At 41.8% G+C, this 20,023-nt stretch overlaps 1 protein-coding gene across 1 annotated transcript in view; it reads left to right on the forward strand.

Moving 5' to 3' along the window:
* The window catches only part of lrpprc (leucine-rich pentatricopeptide repeat containing), a 53,249-nt gene that overhangs the window by 6,630 nt on the left and 26,596 nt on the right, over nucleotides 1-20,023 (forward strand). Inside the window, exons 12-24 of the mRNA XM_011484310.4 lie at nucleotides 4,245-4,363; nucleotides 4,442-4,532; nucleotides 5,446-5,515; nucleotides 7,068-7,095; nucleotides 7,322-7,379; nucleotides 8,321-8,427; nucleotides 9,373-9,450; nucleotides 9,576-9,647; nucleotides 9,825-9,938; nucleotides 10,053-10,183; nucleotides 10,475-10,560; nucleotides 15,329-15,536; nucleotides 19,838-19,962. Of these exons, the coding sequence (XP_011482612.1) occupies nucleotides 4,245-4,363; nucleotides 4,442-4,532; nucleotides 5,446-5,515; nucleotides 7,068-7,095; nucleotides 7,322-7,379; nucleotides 8,321-8,427; nucleotides 9,373-9,450; nucleotides 9,576-9,647; nucleotides 9,825-9,938; nucleotides 10,053-10,183; nucleotides 10,475-10,560; nucleotides 15,329-15,536; nucleotides 19,838-19,962 (1,287 nt within the window). The remainder of the gene's footprint in view (nucleotides 1-4,244; nucleotides 4,364-4,441; nucleotides 4,533-5,445; nucleotides 5,516-7,067; nucleotides 7,096-7,321; nucleotides 7,380-8,320; nucleotides 8,428-9,372; nucleotides 9,451-9,575; nucleotides 9,648-9,824; nucleotides 9,939-10,052; nucleotides 10,184-10,474; nucleotides 10,561-15,328; nucleotides 15,537-19,837; nucleotides 19,963-20,023) is intronic.

A 20,023-nucleotide genomic window follows, 5' to 3' on the forward strand; every position in this document is an offset into this window, starting at 1 on the left:
CCGTGTTTGTGTGAGGAGTGGGCTTTGGGGGCCAGAGCAGGTGATGTGACTGATGCAGAGTGACTTGATTTCATGTAAATGCGAGCGCTCTGAGGGAATTCACTTTGGATTACGCGCCCCACTGTGCACGGCCAATGAAATATTAAGCGCCGTGTCACTTTTTGTCCACAGGTGTCACTAGCGGGCAGAGAGGACGGAGTTGTGGAATTGGAGGGGAGCTAACGCGGGGGGTGTTGAGGGTTGGAATAGGGATGTGAGAAGGAGGGGGGGAATCTCTTTACATTTTGATGAGGTGTGGATTTGGCGGGTTCAGCAAAACCATATGCTCGGTCGTAGTTGCCACCTGCCGCCAGCTAGTCGGTGCTTGTCAGTCTTTGTGACACAACCGGCTTTTATCTTTCTGACACGGCAGAGCCACGAAAGAATGAAGAGGAGGAAGGGGAGCGTGCAGAGGAAGGATGTTTCTGGCCTTGTGCGTTTTGATCTGACATGCTTTGGGTTTCTTGTCTGGTTGATCTCCAACCCTTTTGCTTAAATTGTCCATCAAAGTGAGCTTAGTTTTGGAGATTTAAAAGCCTTTTTTTGGACTTTATAACAGACGAATCTGTGTGTTTTTTTTATCTACTGTTGCCTTATAGCAACAAAGTCTACCTTAAGAGTTCCCCACATGAAGAGACAGATGGTGTTGAAGAGGAGAGGGAAACTGACAGGTGTTCATGTCCAAAGACAAGAGGAGATGACAGCGACCAGTTCACTCCACTCCTTTTTTTCTCTTTTCCACATCCTCACTTCTCCTCTGTGACAGTTAACCTAGAGACATGAATCTGATGATGATATCTTATGACCACTGCCATGCTTAACTCTCTACTTTGATACTTCCCGCCTGGCTGGCGTGTCAGGTTTTTATGCTGACCAACCTGGAAGAGAGTTTACTTTTTCAGTTCCCAGTTCACCAAATGTGAATGGAAAGAGAAAGATGATGTGCAGGTTGAAGGGTAGTGAAGCAATATTACATTTTAAGGAAAAATGAGTAAGAAAAATAGTTTTCCAAATTTACATTCAAAAGCATTTTTGTTCTGTTCTACTACTATGACAAGTAGTTTTCCCATCACTAGTGGTTTAAATAATAATAATAATAATTAGTAATAATAATCGATACTTTATTTATCCCACTATGGGGAAATTCTTCTCCGTGGTGTGCTGCAGACTAGCTGCGCTCGGGGTGTACAAAGTAGTATTTTTATTAACAAAATTAGAAAATGTTCAAGATGAAAGATTTCAGAGGAGCTATGCTAGACCTAAAACAAATGTACTTAAAACCGTAATGCATGGATTTGATGAGTCAGTGTTGCATCTTCAAAGTTAAGTTTTGGTTTGATTTATAAGCTATTTTTTCTTCCCTGCTCGGCTCTCTGGCTGAAGAAAATAAAATAATAATATTTTTTTTTAAAAAGTGTTTATAAATTAGCATTGATTTAATTCAGATCAGTTATGCTTTCAGTTTTATGGCTGAGGCGCACCAAGAAGATAAACTAAGTAGAGGTTTTTACATCACTGCTGACGTTAAGAGGCCTTTCGCCCTACTTCCTCCAGAATGCACAGATTTTAGGCTAGACTTTTGGAAAAGGCTGATCTTCTCTGATTAGTTACTTTCTATGAGTTTCAAGCATAAATATACACATTTTCTACTGGATGTTCAGGAATGACAGCTGTTATAAGCAGGGTGAAATGATGACAGCTCACCAAAGTAGACTTAAGGTATAACATGACAGAATGCCATTTTTGTCTTGTGTTTAATACTTTTTGTGGGAGGACAGTAGCTGTAGCTGATCTTGTGTGACACAGTCAGCCTTTTGTTTTGGAAGAAAGTCATATAAGCTTCTGTCAAAAGTAAAAAACAATTTCAAATTTTGAGAAAATGCTAGTTTCTATTAATATTTATGTTTTTATTCAAACACAAAAAGAAATAATATTCATATTTACTATAAAAGTACCAATGTAAAGAATGCAAAGTGGTATCAAATTTGTCTGTGGCTCCTGTTTGGTTTTGATCAGTCAGAAACAGGCCCAAATGGCTCTTTTACCATTAAAGCTTGCAGAACACGGCATTAACATCTAACTTTTAAAACATCTACTTTTTTTCTGAAGGCAATAACAGTTAAGAGCTAAAAGTAGTAAGAAACAACCTTTTGGTTCAAAAGGTTAAAAGCTTTTGGGCTTAGAAGCTCATGTCCAGACCTCCAAAAGCACAAGAGGAATGTTTGGCTCATGCTTTTCTTCCTCCAGCTCTCCATTCACTGGTTTTGAATCCACCAGGCTCACAGTGAAATTGATCATGGTTTATTTAGGATGAAGGCAGGTTGTCTTTCCTTTCATAAAAAAAGGTGGGATGAAAGTGACTTGAGGGTAAGAATGAAGCGATGGATGGTAGAGTAGATGGATCCTCCATTGAGAAGAAAGGGAAAGATTGCCTGTTTACAGTTTTCTTGAAAGGGGGGAAGAGATGGATAGTGAGATGGGGAGATGAATGAGTAATAGAGGGAGGGAAAGGCTGCTTGAATGGATGGATGGAGTGGTTCAGGTAGCCGTACCTGGGATAATGTAGCTCAACCTCAGGGTTTTAATGGTGCATAAAAGCCAAAGTCTCATCTTTTATTCAGCTGTAGAGCTACACTTGCCAGGTGAACTCACAAGTCCCATGGGGTGGTAAAATACAGATTGAGTGTCTTGTGAATACACAGAAGTTTTTCTGGGTCTAACTCAAGGAAGCACTTTGAGATAGTTTGTTGCAGAGTGAGGTGTATTGGTTTCTCATATATAGAACAAATGTTGGCCACTTTGATATTTCTGTTAACAAAGTCTTTGGATGTTCTGCAGAAAGGTGCACCATCACTCCTCATGTGACCACAGGCAGTGTGGCCTTCAGTCCTGTGTGTGCCTGTTCCATATGCATCATCTCCTGGGCTTAGTCAGGATCCTCCTGGAGAACAAGATTCCACTTTTAGGGAAAGTGTGTGTTGATGCACACATGCCCACCGCTTAGAGAGAATGCAAATGTTTCCGCAGTGCAGATGATGGCTTTGCTCGGAGCTCACTGTTTCCATAAACGTATGACATGTGGTGGATGGAGGTCTGAGTGTTTGAGCTGCACATGTAAGTTACAGATCGCATGTTGACCGCATCTTCTGTTTTGGAATTTGATGTAAACCTGGAAGGACCAAATGTTGCAGTTACTCAAAAGACCACTGGATGTCAAGCTACGTTCACACCGGCCTTGGCAATGCATGTTCAAGCGGCCACTTCCAATGAAAAGTCTATATAAACATGTGTAAATGCGCGTCTCAGGCTTCCGCGTTCAGAATGTTTAGCTGCGCAGATTTCTAAGACTGTTCTTGGGCTCTACATACAAACCCATTAGCCATTGAACGCTGCGTTGCAAGTTAAAGCAGGTCGAACTTTGACCAATCAGGGACCCCGATTTGAACTGTTTTATATATTGGAAAAAAAACTGTTAAAAAGAAAAAGCCTGGAGCAAGACCCCTCACATTTGTTCTGCTTCAACGTTTTGTACTGAGCCTCTTCCAACTATAGGTAGGGACATGCGCTTGTGAACAGAAAAAGAAGCAGCCCCTCCCTGCCTGTTCTGTTTGAACACCATGGGCTAAACTGGTGTTCTTGAACCTGCATCAAATGCCCGGTGTGTACGTAGCTTTAGAAAGGAGCACCTTTTTATTTCTATTTGAAAAAGTCCGATTTGACACTATGAATAGGCTAATTTGCAATTTCGTTTCAAAAATCGTTTGTGCATTTTGCTGTCATCTCTTCATAAAATGGCCTAGAGGGCGGGATTAAAAGATCAGATGTTTGGGTTGTTGTTGGAATGCAATCTCATGCACTTTCAGGAGTGTGGTTTTTGATTAGCAAGTGGGCGGATTCAACCAAAATCTTCCATTACTCCCAGCTGGTTATTTTTGCCTCATTGTTAAATTAATCAAAGGTGTTAATGGGTCTGTCCCACTTCAGGTTTTATTTCGGCTTTTCAGAAAACTATGGGTGACCTCAAAGGTTATCAGTACAGTGCAGTTATATACGCCTATGGTTTAATCATTGCTGTTGATACAATTGCTGCAGAAGTTTTCAAGTGCATTCATCACCACACATGGCATTCTTTGATTCCTGTTGCATTCACATTTTTTAATTGAAGGAAGCAGAGTTACACGTATGTGTATCTGTATGTGCTACAGGCGTGCTGGAGGTGGCCAAAGGGATGGAGAAGCTCGGCGTCACCCTGGATATTGAGACTTTATCAAACTACATCCTCCCGGTTTTCTCTGACATGGAGACCGCTCGACAAGCTCTCAAAGTAAGCGGCAGGTTGGGTTTGTGTTTTGAAGTTTCTGAAAAAGTTATCGCTACAGAAATGTGACTTTTCCACGTTTAGGAGGCAGGCGTGTCTATGGACTCTGAGGGATTCCTGTGCTCAGAAGTTCGCTCCATGGCTATGAACAACCTGGCCAAGTTGTACACCACGTGTAAGGACACGCACTCGCTCACACACACACACACACACAGCCTAATGAATCTCGACTGCTTCTCGAGCGTCCGTCATCGTAAAAATTGCTGCTTTGCCTGCGGGCTAATTGGCCTAGCGTTGCCACTTGCACACATACACACACGTTTGCCCTCTTACTCGTCTGTGCTCATCAGACCTTTTAAGAGATTAGTCTGTGTGAATACGTAAAAAGCCAGAACGAAAAGCGGCTCCACTTGCAGAGGAAGGAGATAGAGAAGACTGGTAAATAATGGATTGCTCCTCCTGTTTTCTGTCTTTCATCTGTTCCCAGTCGTCACCGCTCACTGAAACTGATGTAGATCTGTATTTTCTAGATGAAAAAGCTTATTTTTTAATCTTGCGTCAAAATAGTATTTAAATATAGTATGTGGATAATAACTCTATTGATGCTACCCAATTTGTAAAAATCATATATACGGTAAATATTTTTTAAAGCATAGATTCTCAAAATTGGCTCTTTATTTTAACTTTTAGATGAGACATTCAAGTTTTTTGTTGTTGTGCCTTGACATTAATCAACCTATATCAACATTTGTTAAATATTTGGAAATATCCATATGTATATATATGTATCAATTAATAGTGTCAGTTGTAGACCAAATATTTGTGCTTTTACTTGTTTATTTTCAGGTTTAGACCTTAGGGGGGACAGAACCTAATACTGATTATTTTTTGTTTTATTTATTTTTTCAAATTAAGGTAACTTGCACTATAACTAGGCTATTATCTTTTTGTGTGGAATAACTAAATGTTGGTTTTTCTTTTCTTTAATTTTGCTCCACTCACAGTATTCTCAGCTATATAAACTTTTTTTCTGTGCCTTTTTTTCATGAAGTTTTTGCTTTGACTTATTTGCTTTTCTCCCATTGTAGTGTCGGATCCCTCCTTCCCTAAGGTGGACCTCGGTACTTTCCGCAGCAGCCTCATCACAGGCTTCAAAAAGTACGTCTCTCCCTCTCTCTCTTGCGTTCTGCATGATTTTACTTTCCGTCTTCGGCCTTAAAACTCCTTGCTGGCGTTTTTAGCGAGGCCCGTAGCTTTATGGAGGTCACGGTGGCATATGTTATGAAAACGACATGTGCAGCTTATCACACCGTCCCCACCGTCGGTGCAGGAGGGCAACTGCTGGGAGAAACGCTGCATCACACAGACGCATCCATACATACATGGGTGCCTCATGCATATGGAGGCCGTCAGCCCTCAGTTCTCACCCCAAAGCAGCGTGGAAGATATGTAAATGAGTAAATGCTCAGCACTGTCCCTCATTTCTAGACCCACTTTCTGGTTTCACACACAAACACACACACACACAGATTCAGAGTTAGCCTTAGGTCCGAGCTCTGACCCATGGGCTTTTGTTGAAGGGGCATTTATGAATATTTACAATTTGTCACCACACCGCCACATAAAAACTCTAGGACCCATGAGCGATGCTAGAGGAGGGTCAAGGGGTAAAGTGGTGACTTGTCTGCAAAATATATGCAATTTAACTTAACTTTAATCTTTCAGTTTAGCAAAAATGGTAACTGAAAAGTTTTAGGTAAAATAAAAACGTGACTTTCTCTTACAAACAATAGTATTTTATTATCCTGTTTATTTCTTTACATGTCTGCTGGTTTTATGGAGGTTTTTCAAATAACACCAAAGTCTTTGTTAAGTAAGGTTGACTTTTTTGGCATATGCTTTTCATAGTTCTTACTCAGTGTTTTCAGGCAGATGATCCATTAATTCTTGGTCTTTTTTTTCTGTCTGAATTAGTTTCCTTTCTTTCATTGGACTCACTGCACTGGCATTAGCACACATTCAGAGGTTTCTGCTCACTTGTGATGGCTGGGTTGTCTGACAGGGTCATAATTGGACTTGTCACTTGTGTGTGTGTGTGTGTGTGTGTGTGTGTGTTTGCGAGCACTTTGTCATCACCATGCGGGACCTGGCCCTGTCAAAGACAAGGTCAGGGGATAATTTAATCATTAAAGACCTCTTCCTCTCTGTGTGTGTCGCGCTCTCTCCTCCTTTTCAACCAACGAGCTGACAATGCCAGAAATGTCACACTTTGTCATTTAGTGTGTGTTTGTGTGGGACTGAGGAAAAGAGAGATGTATTCTTTTGCGGTTTCACACAAAGTGTGTGTTTCATCTTGAACAAAAACAAAAAAATCAGTTTCTCCTTCATAATGTAAAGATTTGTCTTTTACATCAGATTCATGGCAGCTTAACATAAAACTTTTATAGAAATTGAAATTTATGTAAAAAATATCAAACTGTAAATCAATATTCCAGTCTTAATTTACTATTAAACAAACACAGCTTTAAAATAGTTATATTTCAAGTTGGATCTAATGGATTATATTTCTATAAAATAATGAGTATATTTAGAAGGATCATGATCATAAAAGCATTGTAGCTAAACATAGACTTTGTTACCTTGGAGCCTGTTTGATCTTCTGCTGATTGTCCATCAGAGCTCATGCCTTGTCCTCTACTGCCCCCTGCAGGTCAACTGATGTGGAGAGCATGGTAAAGGTAAGAATGAACATTTGTCCTAAATTAATTTTTTTCTTTAAAGTCAAATTTAAATATCTTAATCCTGTTTATGATCCACTTTATCTTAGGTTTAGGGAAGATGTTTCTGCAAAGAAAATAATTTAAATGCAAAAAAAAACCCAATAAAAAACAAGGCCTGCAAGAACATGTGTCCTTCTTGTCTTGTGTGGTTTAAGTTTTTATTTATTTTGTTTTTGTTTTAAAGCTCACTGAGTTGCTCTACAAGGATGAGCGCTTCTCCAGAGGAAATTCCAAACCTTCTGGTAAGAAATCTCATGCACACACTTGTGTAAGTGCGCCCATCTTGCCTCCAGAGACATTCAAAGTTTACCTGAGCGCACTTAAAAGGGGGGGTGCAGGCAAAATGAGTGTGCTTTTGCCACTCATAGAGAATAAGTTAGTCCTGGCTCTGCATGTTGTTTACATGTCAGATGAACTCATAAAGGGGATGAAAGGGTTTGGAGTTTGTACGCTTAGAAAAAAAATCAGTCAAGATTGAGTCAAGTTAGATGAAGAGAAAATCCTGTGTTTTTATCTAAGTTGAGTCTCAATAGCAGTTCTGCTCAGGCTTCCTGTGTGTGTATATGTGTGTATGTGTGTGGGGCAATGTGAGTGATAGACCTGCTCTCTCCAGCAAAAGAAATGGAGCCCAGTTGCTGACACAGCGCTGAGTAGTTAAAGAGTGTGTGCTTGTGTTGGATAGCTTTTTTGTTCTTGATTTGTGTGTGTGTGTCGAGCGTTAATGTCCCTCCAAGTCTGTGCATGTGTCAGGGAGTCCCAAGTGTGTGTGTGTGTGTGTGTGTGTGTGTGTGTGTGTGTGTGTGTGTGTGTGTGTGTGTGTGTGTGTGTGTGTGTGTGTGTGTGTGTGTGTGTGTGTGTGTGTATGTGTGTGTGTGTGCTGGTGGGAGCGATGGAGACTGTTGTCCATGTCACATCCTGTTAGACGACATCTCTCGACATGTGTGACATCTGTGTGTGAGCGCTGCAATAAGAGGAAGCTGTCACTGCCAGCAGCCGCACATTCACTCAAACAGCAGCCCAAAAGCAGCTTCTGTCAGCAGGAAAGCAACACAACCTCACACTCTGCAGAGGTTACAGAAAAAAGGAGTATGAATGCACAAAAGGCTGCCGTGACTGACGTGGTGGCAAATGAAATTTAATCCGGGAACCGCTTTTCCCTGTGTGCATGTGTGTCTTCTTCCAGAGGCTGCTTCCTACTTCCTCTACAATTTGTTTGACAACATGGCAGAGGACCAGGTGCACGCACAGGTGGAGAAACTCCGCAGTTTCCTCAATAAGCTGCACAGCCAGGTATGCACGCCGATGAGGTGTGACACAAACAAACCCACACACAGTTCCTGTTCACAAACCACTGCGGTGTGTGTTCAGATCAGGCTCTCCAAACCATTCAGAGTTGGTGCCAACAAAATAATAATAATAGCCACATTTGAATCCTCAATGCATCCAACTGATTTTATCAAATACATTTAATTTACATGAAAGTACAAATAAGTCCAAGTAAGGTAAAACAGTTTCAGAGTATTCTTTAAAAAAATCAGAAATGTTCCCATGAATTTCTGTTTTCAGTTGCCCTGAGATCTGACTTCAACTTTTTTTTTAATGTAATCTCATTACATCGTCTTCTTCCGCGGTCATGGCTGGAGCATCCGCTCCAAACCGCTGCTTATCTCGAAGAATTAACCCGCCACTAATCGCTTAAGATTAGTGGAGGAAAATGCGCTTAAATTTGCATTTTATCTTGATGATAACCAGAAAATTGTGATGAAATTCTCGATGCATCTAGAGGCTGAGCTCACTGGAGCTCATGGGTCTATTGATGCTTTCTTATAATATTACAGATAATACAGATTATTTTACAGATATCTAGAATGGAGGTCATTCTCATAAAAAGTGGTTGTCTTAAAATGTCAGGAGTGCTTTTTTTAAATTTACGAATCTAAAAAATGATTTTATTGAAAACAAAAACAAAGGTGAACAAAGATTGGCCAATATTCTTTGTTTTTTTACCTTCCCAGAATTACGGAGCAGCCAACAGTTTTAGTAAATCGATGTGGAAAATGTTTGTTTTCCGCTATCACAAAGTTTTACCCAAAGACTTTGAGATCAGAGATTAAGTGTTCATAATCCTTTAAGATTATTTTAAGGCTTTTGGCTGCTGTTTAAACCCTCTGCTTTTGGTCCAAGTGCAACATACAGCTTACAACTTCTTTTCTTTCACCTTTTTTTTCTGAACAGAATATCACAATTCCCTTAAACATCTACAGAGGAATAAAGAACCTTCTAGAGTCTTATCACGCCCCAGAACTCATCAAGGTACAAAACTTTACTAATTAAAATTCCTGTTGAATAAAGTTTATGATTTCCCCATTTGAAATGTTTTGCAGTTGCCGCTCTAAAGATGTTTCCTCACTTCTCTAATTATTGCCTGTGTGTGTTAGGATGTGGTCGCTCTAGTGGACCCCAAAGAAAAGGCGTCCACTGACTTTATGCTGTTTGGTTCTCGTGTAACAGTAAGTAGTAAAACAACACCTACAGTAATCGCCTGAAATCTGTCTAACGTAGGTTTGTTTGTTTTTACGTCATTTTTATGGATTTTATTTTCTGATAACATTAGGGAGTGATGAGTGCACACATATAAGAAGTTTTGTGTTGGTTGGACATGTTTGTTGAGCATCTGTGTCGTACAGGGCTCTGAGGAAAAGGTGTTGGCGCTTGAAAATAAATTGGCTGAACTGAAGGCGGAGAACAAACCATTAGGCATCGTTCTCAAACAGCTCATTCAGGCTCTGAGTGCTGAGGAGGTAAGATTTGTTTAAGCTTGCTCCCATAAGACCTTCTCCTTCCACTCCTGCAGATTTGTTGCTTTTTGTGCTCGCTAGTTTGTTTTTTTCCTGAGACTTCAGTTGTTTGAACAGAACCTGCAGCGCGCCCTCGAGCTGAAGCAGCAGCACGACGAGGAGATGACAGCCGGCAGCTACGCGACCCTCATCAACCTGTGCTGTCGCCACAACAATGTCGACGAGGCGCTCAACCTGAAGAGGGAGATGTGAGTGTGGTGTGATACACACGCTCGCACGAGGCAGCGCTGTGGCCAGTAGAAGGCCATTAAAGTTTAACTTGAGTGGTATTAGGGGAGACGTTAATGCGGGTTCCAGCCGCTCTGTTGACTTGCTGAAACACGGGAAACTCTCCCCTTCCTCCTCCCCCTGTTTCCTCCTCCTGACTCACCACCTGGTTCCAGCATCAGATTGAATTCTGAGAACATATAATAGATGAGCTGCATTATTCTTAGTGGAATACATTAATCAGGTCTGCCTCTGTCCATCTCTGCTTTCAGGAGCCGAAAGGACTCTTCAGTAGCACTGGATGGCAGTAAATACATCGCACTGGTCAAGACCCTCGCTGCAAATGACAGGTTGGAGGGTAAGTTCTTTGGGCTGGAACTAACTCAGCTCAAAAGGGCACTAAAGTTTCACTAAAAACTTCCATGTTACATCTTTTTGGCTCATAATGGAAGCAATAAAACCTTTGCGAACAAACCTTCAGCTCCTTCCCCTTAACCAACTTCAAAATGAAAACTTCCACTGACTCCAATGTTAAAGTCCCACTCCGATCATTTTTTTTAATCATTTTCAAAGCGTTCCCAGTGGTCTTTTAATTATGATTATGCTGATTTTAGCCAAAATAAAAAAAACTGTCGTTTTCTAGGACATAGTTTCTGCAGAGCGGCAGTAGTTCATTAGAGTTTTGTCTCTGAGTTATAAGTGGGACTGTTTGCACGGAGCAACTCCGCCCCTCTTCCCTCCCTACTGCTGACAGCTCGGAGCAGGGAGCTGCTTTTCAAACAGCATTTACTGCCATTTTTAATTTTCTTAATATATTTACATAACAACTTAAAAACACCAAAAACACAATTTTCATCAGAGTGGTTCTTTCAAATATTCATAGATAAATGTTTCTTCTATAAACCTCTGAACAGATGTGTATTTGTCAAGTTTATTTTACATCACACCCTCTTATCTAGATTAATGCTAAACTTCATGTTTTCTTCAGGGTTTGAAAAATACTTGTTGTATTTTTGGTGGAATTTTTCAGCCACAAATGATTCTGATTTGCTGCTCATTGATCCCCGTAACACTCCCAAGCTTCCATGACAAAAGATCAGCTTGAATCTGAGTGTGAATGTGTGTTCAGCTTTCATCTGCGTGCACCGTCGACTCCGTCAGCTTTCCGTCCCCTCTTCCTCAAACAACATTTTCAGAATTCTATGGTGGGTTTCCTTCAGCAATTACCATCGGCTCGCTTGTCTGTCCTTGTCTCACCTCTCTCTTCACGTCACCCTCGCTTTCCATTTCAGTCAGTCTCTCTGTCCAACCCTATCCCCCCCATCTCTTGCAAAGCCTGTCACTCTTGCCCCCACCCACCCCCACAACGACACACACATGTCAAAGTGAAATGAGAGAGGAGGAAAATTACAGGACTGTGTGTATTTTTCCAGAATTATTGAAATCCGCCTTGGTGCTAATGGCAGATCATGTCCGCAGAAGTGCTTGAGCATTACACACACCTACACACACACACACACACACCTACACACACACACCGATTTGCATGTGAATTCAAGCAAAAGGCATTTGGTGTCACAACGGTTGGTGTGTCCGTCTGTGTGTCTGTGTTGTGGTGTGCATAGGCGGCGCTAACACATCTGCCATTAGCCAGAGTGTACATATGGAGGCAATGCTTGTCAGCCACATTAGAACACATGGCTAACCTTTATGCTAGCCTGTCCCACCCAGACTTTGGCCTCAGCGCACACCAGACCCAGCTGAAGATCATAGTTCCCGACATTTCATTTCATTCCATTCCTCACAAGTTGCGACTGTTTTTTTTTTCTTTTCAACCTCGTTTCACCTCTTTATCAAACAAGCTGCTTTGATTTGAGCCTCTTTTCATCTATTAAACATTATTGTAGTCACTGTTTTCACCATAATTCTTTATAACTCTGATATTTGCATGTGTTAGGCTTTCTCATTTAAGTTTAACTGTTAATTTTTATTGATCTATATTCTTATTAAATGAATAATGACATGTAAAACAAGACTTTCTTTTTCTTTTTTTATCTTTAGATAAGCCAAAAATATCACTAATGTCCACAGATAAGTAATAGCAGTATGGTATTTGTTTTCATTTTTAAATTAGATGTTGATAGGTTGGATTTTATCTCATGGACTAAACCACTAATGTGTAACAAGAGAAACTGTGTTCCTAGAGTGAGATTTTTGCTGAAAAAGTGTGTATGTCTTCTTCACATAGATGTTACCATGACAGACCTTTGGAGACCTTTAGCAGACATTTTTAGAGAAGCTAAGTCAGACAGTTTCAGAACATTGACCGAAAAGGATTGTTTTTGTTGCATGTCTTTCTCCTGCTTTTTTGCTAAAGCTTACTATAGTGCTATGCTTTTCTTAGAAACTAGAATAATTTAGGAATCAATCATCTCACTTGTTGAACCAGCTACATAAATCAATGTGGACTTCAAGAGTCAAAACACAACTTTGACCCACTGTTGCCTCTTCCCTTCCGCTTTATTAGATATACCCCTCCTCTATCAACATGTGTCTCTTTGACCTGCCCTTGCTCCTCTTCTCCTGTTTCTCCCACTTTTGTAAACACAGCTTGGCTGTAGATGGTCCTGAACTCATCGTTAGTGCCGTATGCATCTCTGGAAAGAGACATCAGTTGCATTCAAGCCATGGAACATTAGATGAACCACTGGACTGTGTGATGTTTGTTTACCTGGCCTGTCTGCCTCTCCATCTCCTGATGTGTGCGGGGTCTGGCTCGCTGTGCTGGCCATGATGCTCGGCTGCACTGATGGATATGCATACTGGCTCAATGGATAGATAAAGGGGGAGATGGCGGCAAAACGCCGCAGGGGGGGGTGGGATTGGATGTTGGGTGGAAGGATGTTAGCTAGTTTAGCTCCATTTGGGCAGATCAGCTCCAAGTCACTGGTCCCTGTGATTAACAGGTCTGTCAAGCAAAGATGGGCTTAGGCACAGGTAGACAAATGGATTGAGGTGTGAGGAGCGGGAGACTTGGGGGAGGATCTATTAAATCAAAAGCGGTACAGCCTTGACAGCAGATCAGATTATTAGACGCATCGTTTATGCTGGTGGCACAAGCCACGCTCAGCTTTTTCTTTATAGGTTTGGGGTGTATGCAGAGACTTTGGGCTTTTCGTTCTTCAAGTAGAAACAAAGAAGTCAGAATTTTAGACAATGCACAGATTTCAGCTTGTGGGTAAATAAAACATAAAACCCTGAACTGATTTCCTTTACCACAAATTTAAATGGATATTTTGACTTTTTGTTAACATCAGGATTCTATTTTCAGCTAAATCCAAAATAACTCTTTTAAAATCAATGTCCTTGTAATTTTGTATGCCCTAGAAATAATGAGTTATTGCTTACAAAACTCAGAAGAACACAGTTTAAATATTACAAGGAGCACCTGAAGTACAGGTTTGAGCCAGGTGCCAGCTCAGACGAGGAAAACAAAGACGTATATGGACCTAGTGGACTACAAGTGGCTAAATTAGAATGAAGTACAGCAGGAAGCTTGGGCCCGCACAGCATATCTTCTACATGATCTTTATAAAGCAAAACCATTTCTGGATACAGGTCAATATCAAAAATAAGTTAAAATGGGGTGTTAGACATGTTACTGTGGTTATGTTAAAAGGCCAAATTCCTTACTTCGAGACCTCTTAAATGACATATCAGAAGGGTTCTTTGTGAGCCAAAACCACAGCATCTTGTGGAGAGTAAATGTGAAGCAGGAATGATGGGTGAAGACAAAAGTACAGCAGTATAATAACAGGTTCTGCATATTTCATTACTGTCAAAATTAGCTTTCTTTCCTATTAGTGTTTGAAGTTAAACTCTCCCTCAGGAAGCCGAAATGACTCCTTTGACAATATAAACCCTTTTGCTGTTGTCTTGTCTCAGACATCGTTCCTAATAGGAATGTCTTTGAGTTCTAGTCATTCCTCCTCCATCCTTCCACTCCATGTCCTATTAAATCTGTGACAACCTTTGGTTCCCATTGCCATAACGACTGGCACAAAGAGGAGGACTGATGGTGACACAGACTAAAATTAGGATGCCAAAGCACTCAGCAGTGGCACTGTTTCTCAACCACCAAGTGTTTATAAATGTCATGGGCCCGATGTGAGTGATACTGTCGTATGAGACGTTTTGTTGTTGCATTAACAGGCACGGAGGTGAAGGCCTCGTTTTATCAACAGTTGTTTGCTTTAGCTCGTTTATCCATTTTTCTTTTTCTAAATGCAAAAAGCCAATAAAATAAAAAATAAAAATTAAAGCAAATGTCAGGAATACTCTACAATTGAAGTAATAATGTGGAATATTTGGGCATATTCAGAGTCTATGGCTCGCCCATCTTCTCCCTTCTGTTTTGCCATGCCATATAGATTAGGCTCTGTGATGGATAGCGGCTATATCGCTAACAGTCCATTAACAGCTGTCTAAATAGACATTAAACGCATCTTAATTGCTTTACGCTGATACCGCACATATGCGCACACATCAGTCTCTCTTTTCACCGTTTTGGCCCCACTGTTGTCCAGATGGGCGCTTGAACCAGCAAAAAGCCCTCCATTACCAGCTTGGATTTGACCAAACTGATCCACCCCTCAGCCCGCTTACCGAGGTCTTGCTGGGGCCATGACGGGCCCTTGTTGCCACATACCTATAATTTAGCCCCCCAAGTGCTTTCCACACGGCCACAGCAAAAAGCTGGCCTCCATTGTAGGGGTCTGGTAATTGTAGTCTCGTTTAGAAAACCGCAAGTAGCAATTAGCACAGAGTTGGCATTATACCGGGTTGGATTTGCATCCCTGCTGAGTGCAAAATGCTGTTTTAATATGGGTTTGTTTTCCCCACATGGAATTAGCTAAAGGGGCCTTTTATCATATTCGCACACCCCGCTCTTCATTCAGCCAAGCTCTGCCCACCTCTTTTTTTGCCTCGTGTCTCTGCTTTATCTCTCTTTCCTGTTGTCCTGTGTTGTGTCCCTTATTCTGTGTACCTTTAAATCAATCTCAGGTCATTGCTCTTAATGGAAAATCCACCTCTCACCTTAGTGAAACACTGTCATTATTTCACAGAGGCGGTAGATATCCTGAAGGAGATGAAAGAGAAGGAGGTGGTGCTGAATGACGCCAACATCACCACGATCTTTCACATGCTCAACGATGTCGCTGCTAAGGGCAACATCCCCGCCGTCCGACGATTGCTGGACACCATCTTCTCACTTGGACTGGCCAAACCCACCGCCAATCTCTGTTCACCCATAGTCACTGCCCACCTGAACAGGTAAAACTACCAGTGTTTGAAATGGTAAAAATCCGAACACCGGCCATGTTTAATCATTTTGTGCTTCGTTTGATTTTTCTGCCTTGAATTTTCTACGAAGCAGCCAGCACTTTTGCTCACCGATTTGTGTCCTCATCTGCCAAAGCCTGCTGCCAGGTGTGTGTGTGTGTGTATCTCAATGAGTCACTCATCCCTCCCTATGATCATAGCTGAGGTTAGATTCCGGGTCAGCAAACCAGAAAGAGAGAGGATGTGGAAATTGCTCGTTTATGTTGGGATGTGTATGTTTGTTACCGCCAGGCTTTTTGTTTGAGGATGCGCCAGCTGCAACCTCTCCCATGAGGCCCCCACCCTTGATTCCCCTGAAACACCCACTGCTATTCTCAGAGATTTTAATGTGTGTGTGTATGCGTGTGTGGCGAGAGACGGCCAGCATTGCTTCTTCCCATCATGCCAGTATGTAAATGAACACTGGCAAACATCCGCTGTGGGGGTCACTGGTGTTGCCCCACCTTTACACTTTATTCAGCATGTGTATGTTCGTGTGTGTATCCTTTTTTTTTTCTGAGCAGCTTTTAACTAAATCAACTCATTAGCATGTTAATTATGTATAGAGCGCTAATTGCTGGATTTATCGTACACACATTGCGCTCTTGGGGGGCCTGTCACCAAACACACACACCCAAAATGCTTTTATACAGTTTACCTTTTGTGTATACGCCACACCGGAGGTAGACCTTTTGCAAATGATGCTTATATACAAACACACAGGTGCTCCCCGGCCGCCGCCTGTGTTGTGTTGTGTCTGTGGCCTCGACAGTTTCCAGGTTCACTCGTTAATCGCTGCCTGTGTGAGATTAGCAGGCTAATTTACTCCTGGGTCATGAACAGCCTCCAAATCAGAAATGCACACAGCAGCTTACACAGCCTTGCTCACAAATCAAGTGCCAGTTGTGCTGCCTCCAACTGATGCTGCTGCAAAACATGGTGATGAAGAAACACTTGTTAGTTCTGCACAGCTAGTCTTTCCCAAAAATCCTATGGAGCTCATCCACTAGATTATTTGCTTTTTAGATAATGAAAATGTAGTTAAAGACCCACACTCAGCATAAACTCCTCATAAACTTTGTCCTGAAAAATGACAGTTCTTTTTTATTTAGGCGAAAAACGGCATAATCATAATTAAAAGCCGTGGGGACGTTTTTAAAATGGCTCAAAAGATGATCAGAGTGGCTCTCCAATGATAAATCTTGTAGAAATGCTCATTTCCCATAGCAGAAAGCTGATTGAGATGTTAAATCTGATAGTAGTAATCCTGAATCTTTCTGCCTTTATCTATTCTTTTCTGCCTCCTCATACAGGAGGGGAGGCAGGATGGATTGAAGCTATAAAAGAGGACAAAGCAGGCATCACATCACTACTTGCATCTCATCGCTGCGTCAGCGCTAATGACTTAATGAACACTTCTCTGCCAGATTAGCCCTTGACAGCCCATCACGCGCGCCGCCCCGCTAGCCTTCAGGCCCATCCGCTCAGCGTTGTGTGTGCTAACCTGCCACAACACTAGATGGCAGCTAGCTCAGATTGCCATCCTCGAGAAAGTGATTAGTGACAGTAAATGCTAATGAGTCCGACAAAATGAGGAGCTGGCAGGACAAGTATGGTAAGGCAGCAGCTCGATGATGAAGAGCAGGGAGGCGGGCACAAAGCTGAAGACAGTTGCTCAGAGAAACATTCCTATAATAGTCCCTAGAGTACTTTTACACGCGAGTGTTTGCGAGAGAAAACATTAAGAAAAGGACCTTTAGGTAACACGTTTAGAGCATTAATGTATAATTTTGTTTTTTTTAATTTGCTTCCATCACATTTTGTTTCTTCGACTTCATTATTACAGTCTAGGTCTTCTGTCTAAAACATTTGCAGAAACAAACCTTAGTTGTCTTTTTTGGGTGAATAGAAGCATAAAAACTCAGCCTATTTTTTTTTAATTGCCTGAATTTTTGCTTTTACTGTTAAAAATGTTAATATAACTTGTCTTTTTAATGAATATATTCTACTCATTAGCAGGAACTGCCTGCCGAATGCCTCAGCCTACATAAACAAAGATGGAAGGTTTTCTAAGCCTGACATTTTGGCTCAATGTTCCCCTCAGAATCCTTATTTATTTCAAGATTTAAAAAAAAAGTTTGTTTTTTTTAAACTTTTGAATTTGTGAAAAAGTTAGTAATAAGTGTTCTAGATGTAGGTTCTCAGGTTTAATATTTGTGTTTTTTAAACTGCTTACTTTTGGTTCACAATAAGGCATTTTTCTTTTTGAAGTTTGATCATATTTCATGAATAAACTCAAGCTGATGTCATTTTGGACCAGCTCTTAACCGGTGTAACCATGTTTGCCATATCGGCTTCAGGAAACATATTTTCCTTTTTGTGTCCCCATGATTCAGAGTGATTGAAACCTCTAGACCTTTGCATACACAAGCATCATTTAGGGTCGTGAATAATCTCTGTAATAAGTAAGTGTCATTCAGGCATGTATGTAACAGCAGGCTAGCGGTGTCATGATCACAGTCTCACTTGCATTGGGAGACACCGGCCCCTCATTCTGCCTCACAGGAGGACGGTGGCTTGATAATAGGGCTGCCCATCTTCCCCAGAACAAAAAAACGTGGGACGCAGAATAGGACAGGAGGAGGGTGCGATGAGTCGAAATGAGCCTGCTTGTCTAATCTTTCAGGTTTCCGTCGAGTAGCTCGTTATTTCTTTTTTTTTCAGGGCTTAATTGGCCGGAAAGTGGCTGACATGCAAAGTTGGGGACATTAACAGGGCTGCACGCGGCAGTAACTGGCAACGCAAAGTGACAGTTAAATTGTACCTAGGGGAAATTATCCATCTTTTCGACATCTTTAGCTCTTTTTAGGGGGTGGGTCTGCAGGCAGAAGGATGGGGTGTAATTGCAAGTCAGACCGGCTTTTAAAAAAAAAAAAAAAAAAGTAAGCTTTTTCATTAGGAAGGAAGGACTATACGGAGGTGTTTGATCCAAAAAAGAAAGAAAGAGGTGGACAGATGGTAGTGATGAAGAATCATTCAGGGTAAAACTGCAAACCCACGTTCTCCCCTGTGGTCTCGACTCAGAACAAACACTCTTTCTCTCATTTTCAAAAACCTCTTCCTCTCCTCAGTGTTGTTCAATCAGACTGTTGTGCAGCTGAACAGCCTCTTGACTGGCGCAGCTGAATAATGTTGTCCCTCTTCATTTCAATTTGTGGAGCTCTTTGCTTTCTAGTCCCAATCACTCCTCCTCCTCTTCCTCCTCCTCCTCCTTCATTCCCCTCTGTGGCTCATGTCTCAGAAACTGAAGGTCAAAACAGTCTGCTTTTCCTACAAAGTTGTAGTTCGTTTGGAACACATTCTGCTTTTCCACTCATCGAATTGATTTAGAGAGACAATTACCGTATACTTGTTTACTCTCAATCTCTCTGTCTAGTTATCACACGGCCTGTTGGTGCCCTAACTGCTTTGACCTCTGTGTGATTGACATGGTAATTACCCAATCAGCAGACTGACGGCAACAGAAGGCTGAAGTGGCCTCCCTTTGCTCACTCACTTGTTTCCGGTCTCTTCTTTCCTTGTTATCACTCCATCATCTCCTCTCCTGCCCTCCTTTGTTTGTTGTGAAGGAGGACGGAGTGATCAAGAACAGGACGACATGAGACAAAGGCCAATAGCTGTGCGCGCCGCTGTTGCAATATTGGTGCTAAATCGCTCAGCTGGGGGGAGAGGTCATCCTAGGATAGTGAGAGCTGACGACATGAAATCATGAAATCAAAAGGGAGATGAGAGAAGAAAGCGATGAAAAACGAGAGTCCATGGAAATGAGGGACGTTAAAGAGATGTGAGATGGATAAAAGCGATGGAGCTCAGGAGGGGTTGGAGGATAAGCTTGGGGGTAAAAGATCAGTGGAGTCCTTTTATCTGCCGCATTGCTTCGCCTCTAAAAGCCTGTCCACAGAGTCATTAGGCCCTCACAGACAGGTGAGCAAAAGCGTGTGCGCTTGTGTGAGAATGATGTATTGGGGCCAAAAGGCTTCATCACCTACAGTTGTGCTGTCATGAATTCAAAGGCCCGTATTGTTGAGGTGGGTCATGGTGCTGGAATTGGAGGCCACAGGGTTAACACCCTGTGATACACTCTTTATTCTCCTCCTGACAAAATCCTTCACACGCCTGATTGGACCAGCCTGGCACCTAACCTGCTCTCTGATCTCCCCTCTCTTGCTCTGTTTTTCTCCTCATCTCTGCAGCAAGGACGTGGCTGGGGCTCTCGAAGCTACGATTGAGTGTCAGAAACTCTACAACCAGCTGCCCCGCATCCATGACATCATTGTTGCTCTGGTGGAGAAAGGAGACACCGAAGTACTGCAAAAAGGTTCAACATTGATCTCTGAATTTTTTATGACTTTAAGATCCACTCTGATGAAAATTGTGTT

This window comes from Oryzias latipes, chromosome 15, assembly GCF_053564925.1.
Source record: "Oryzias latipes strain Hd-rR chromosome 15, Olatipes_Hd-rR_3.1".
NCBI classification, from domain to species: Eukaryota; Metazoa; Chordata; class Actinopteri; order Beloniformes; family Adrianichthyidae; genus Oryzias; species Oryzias latipes.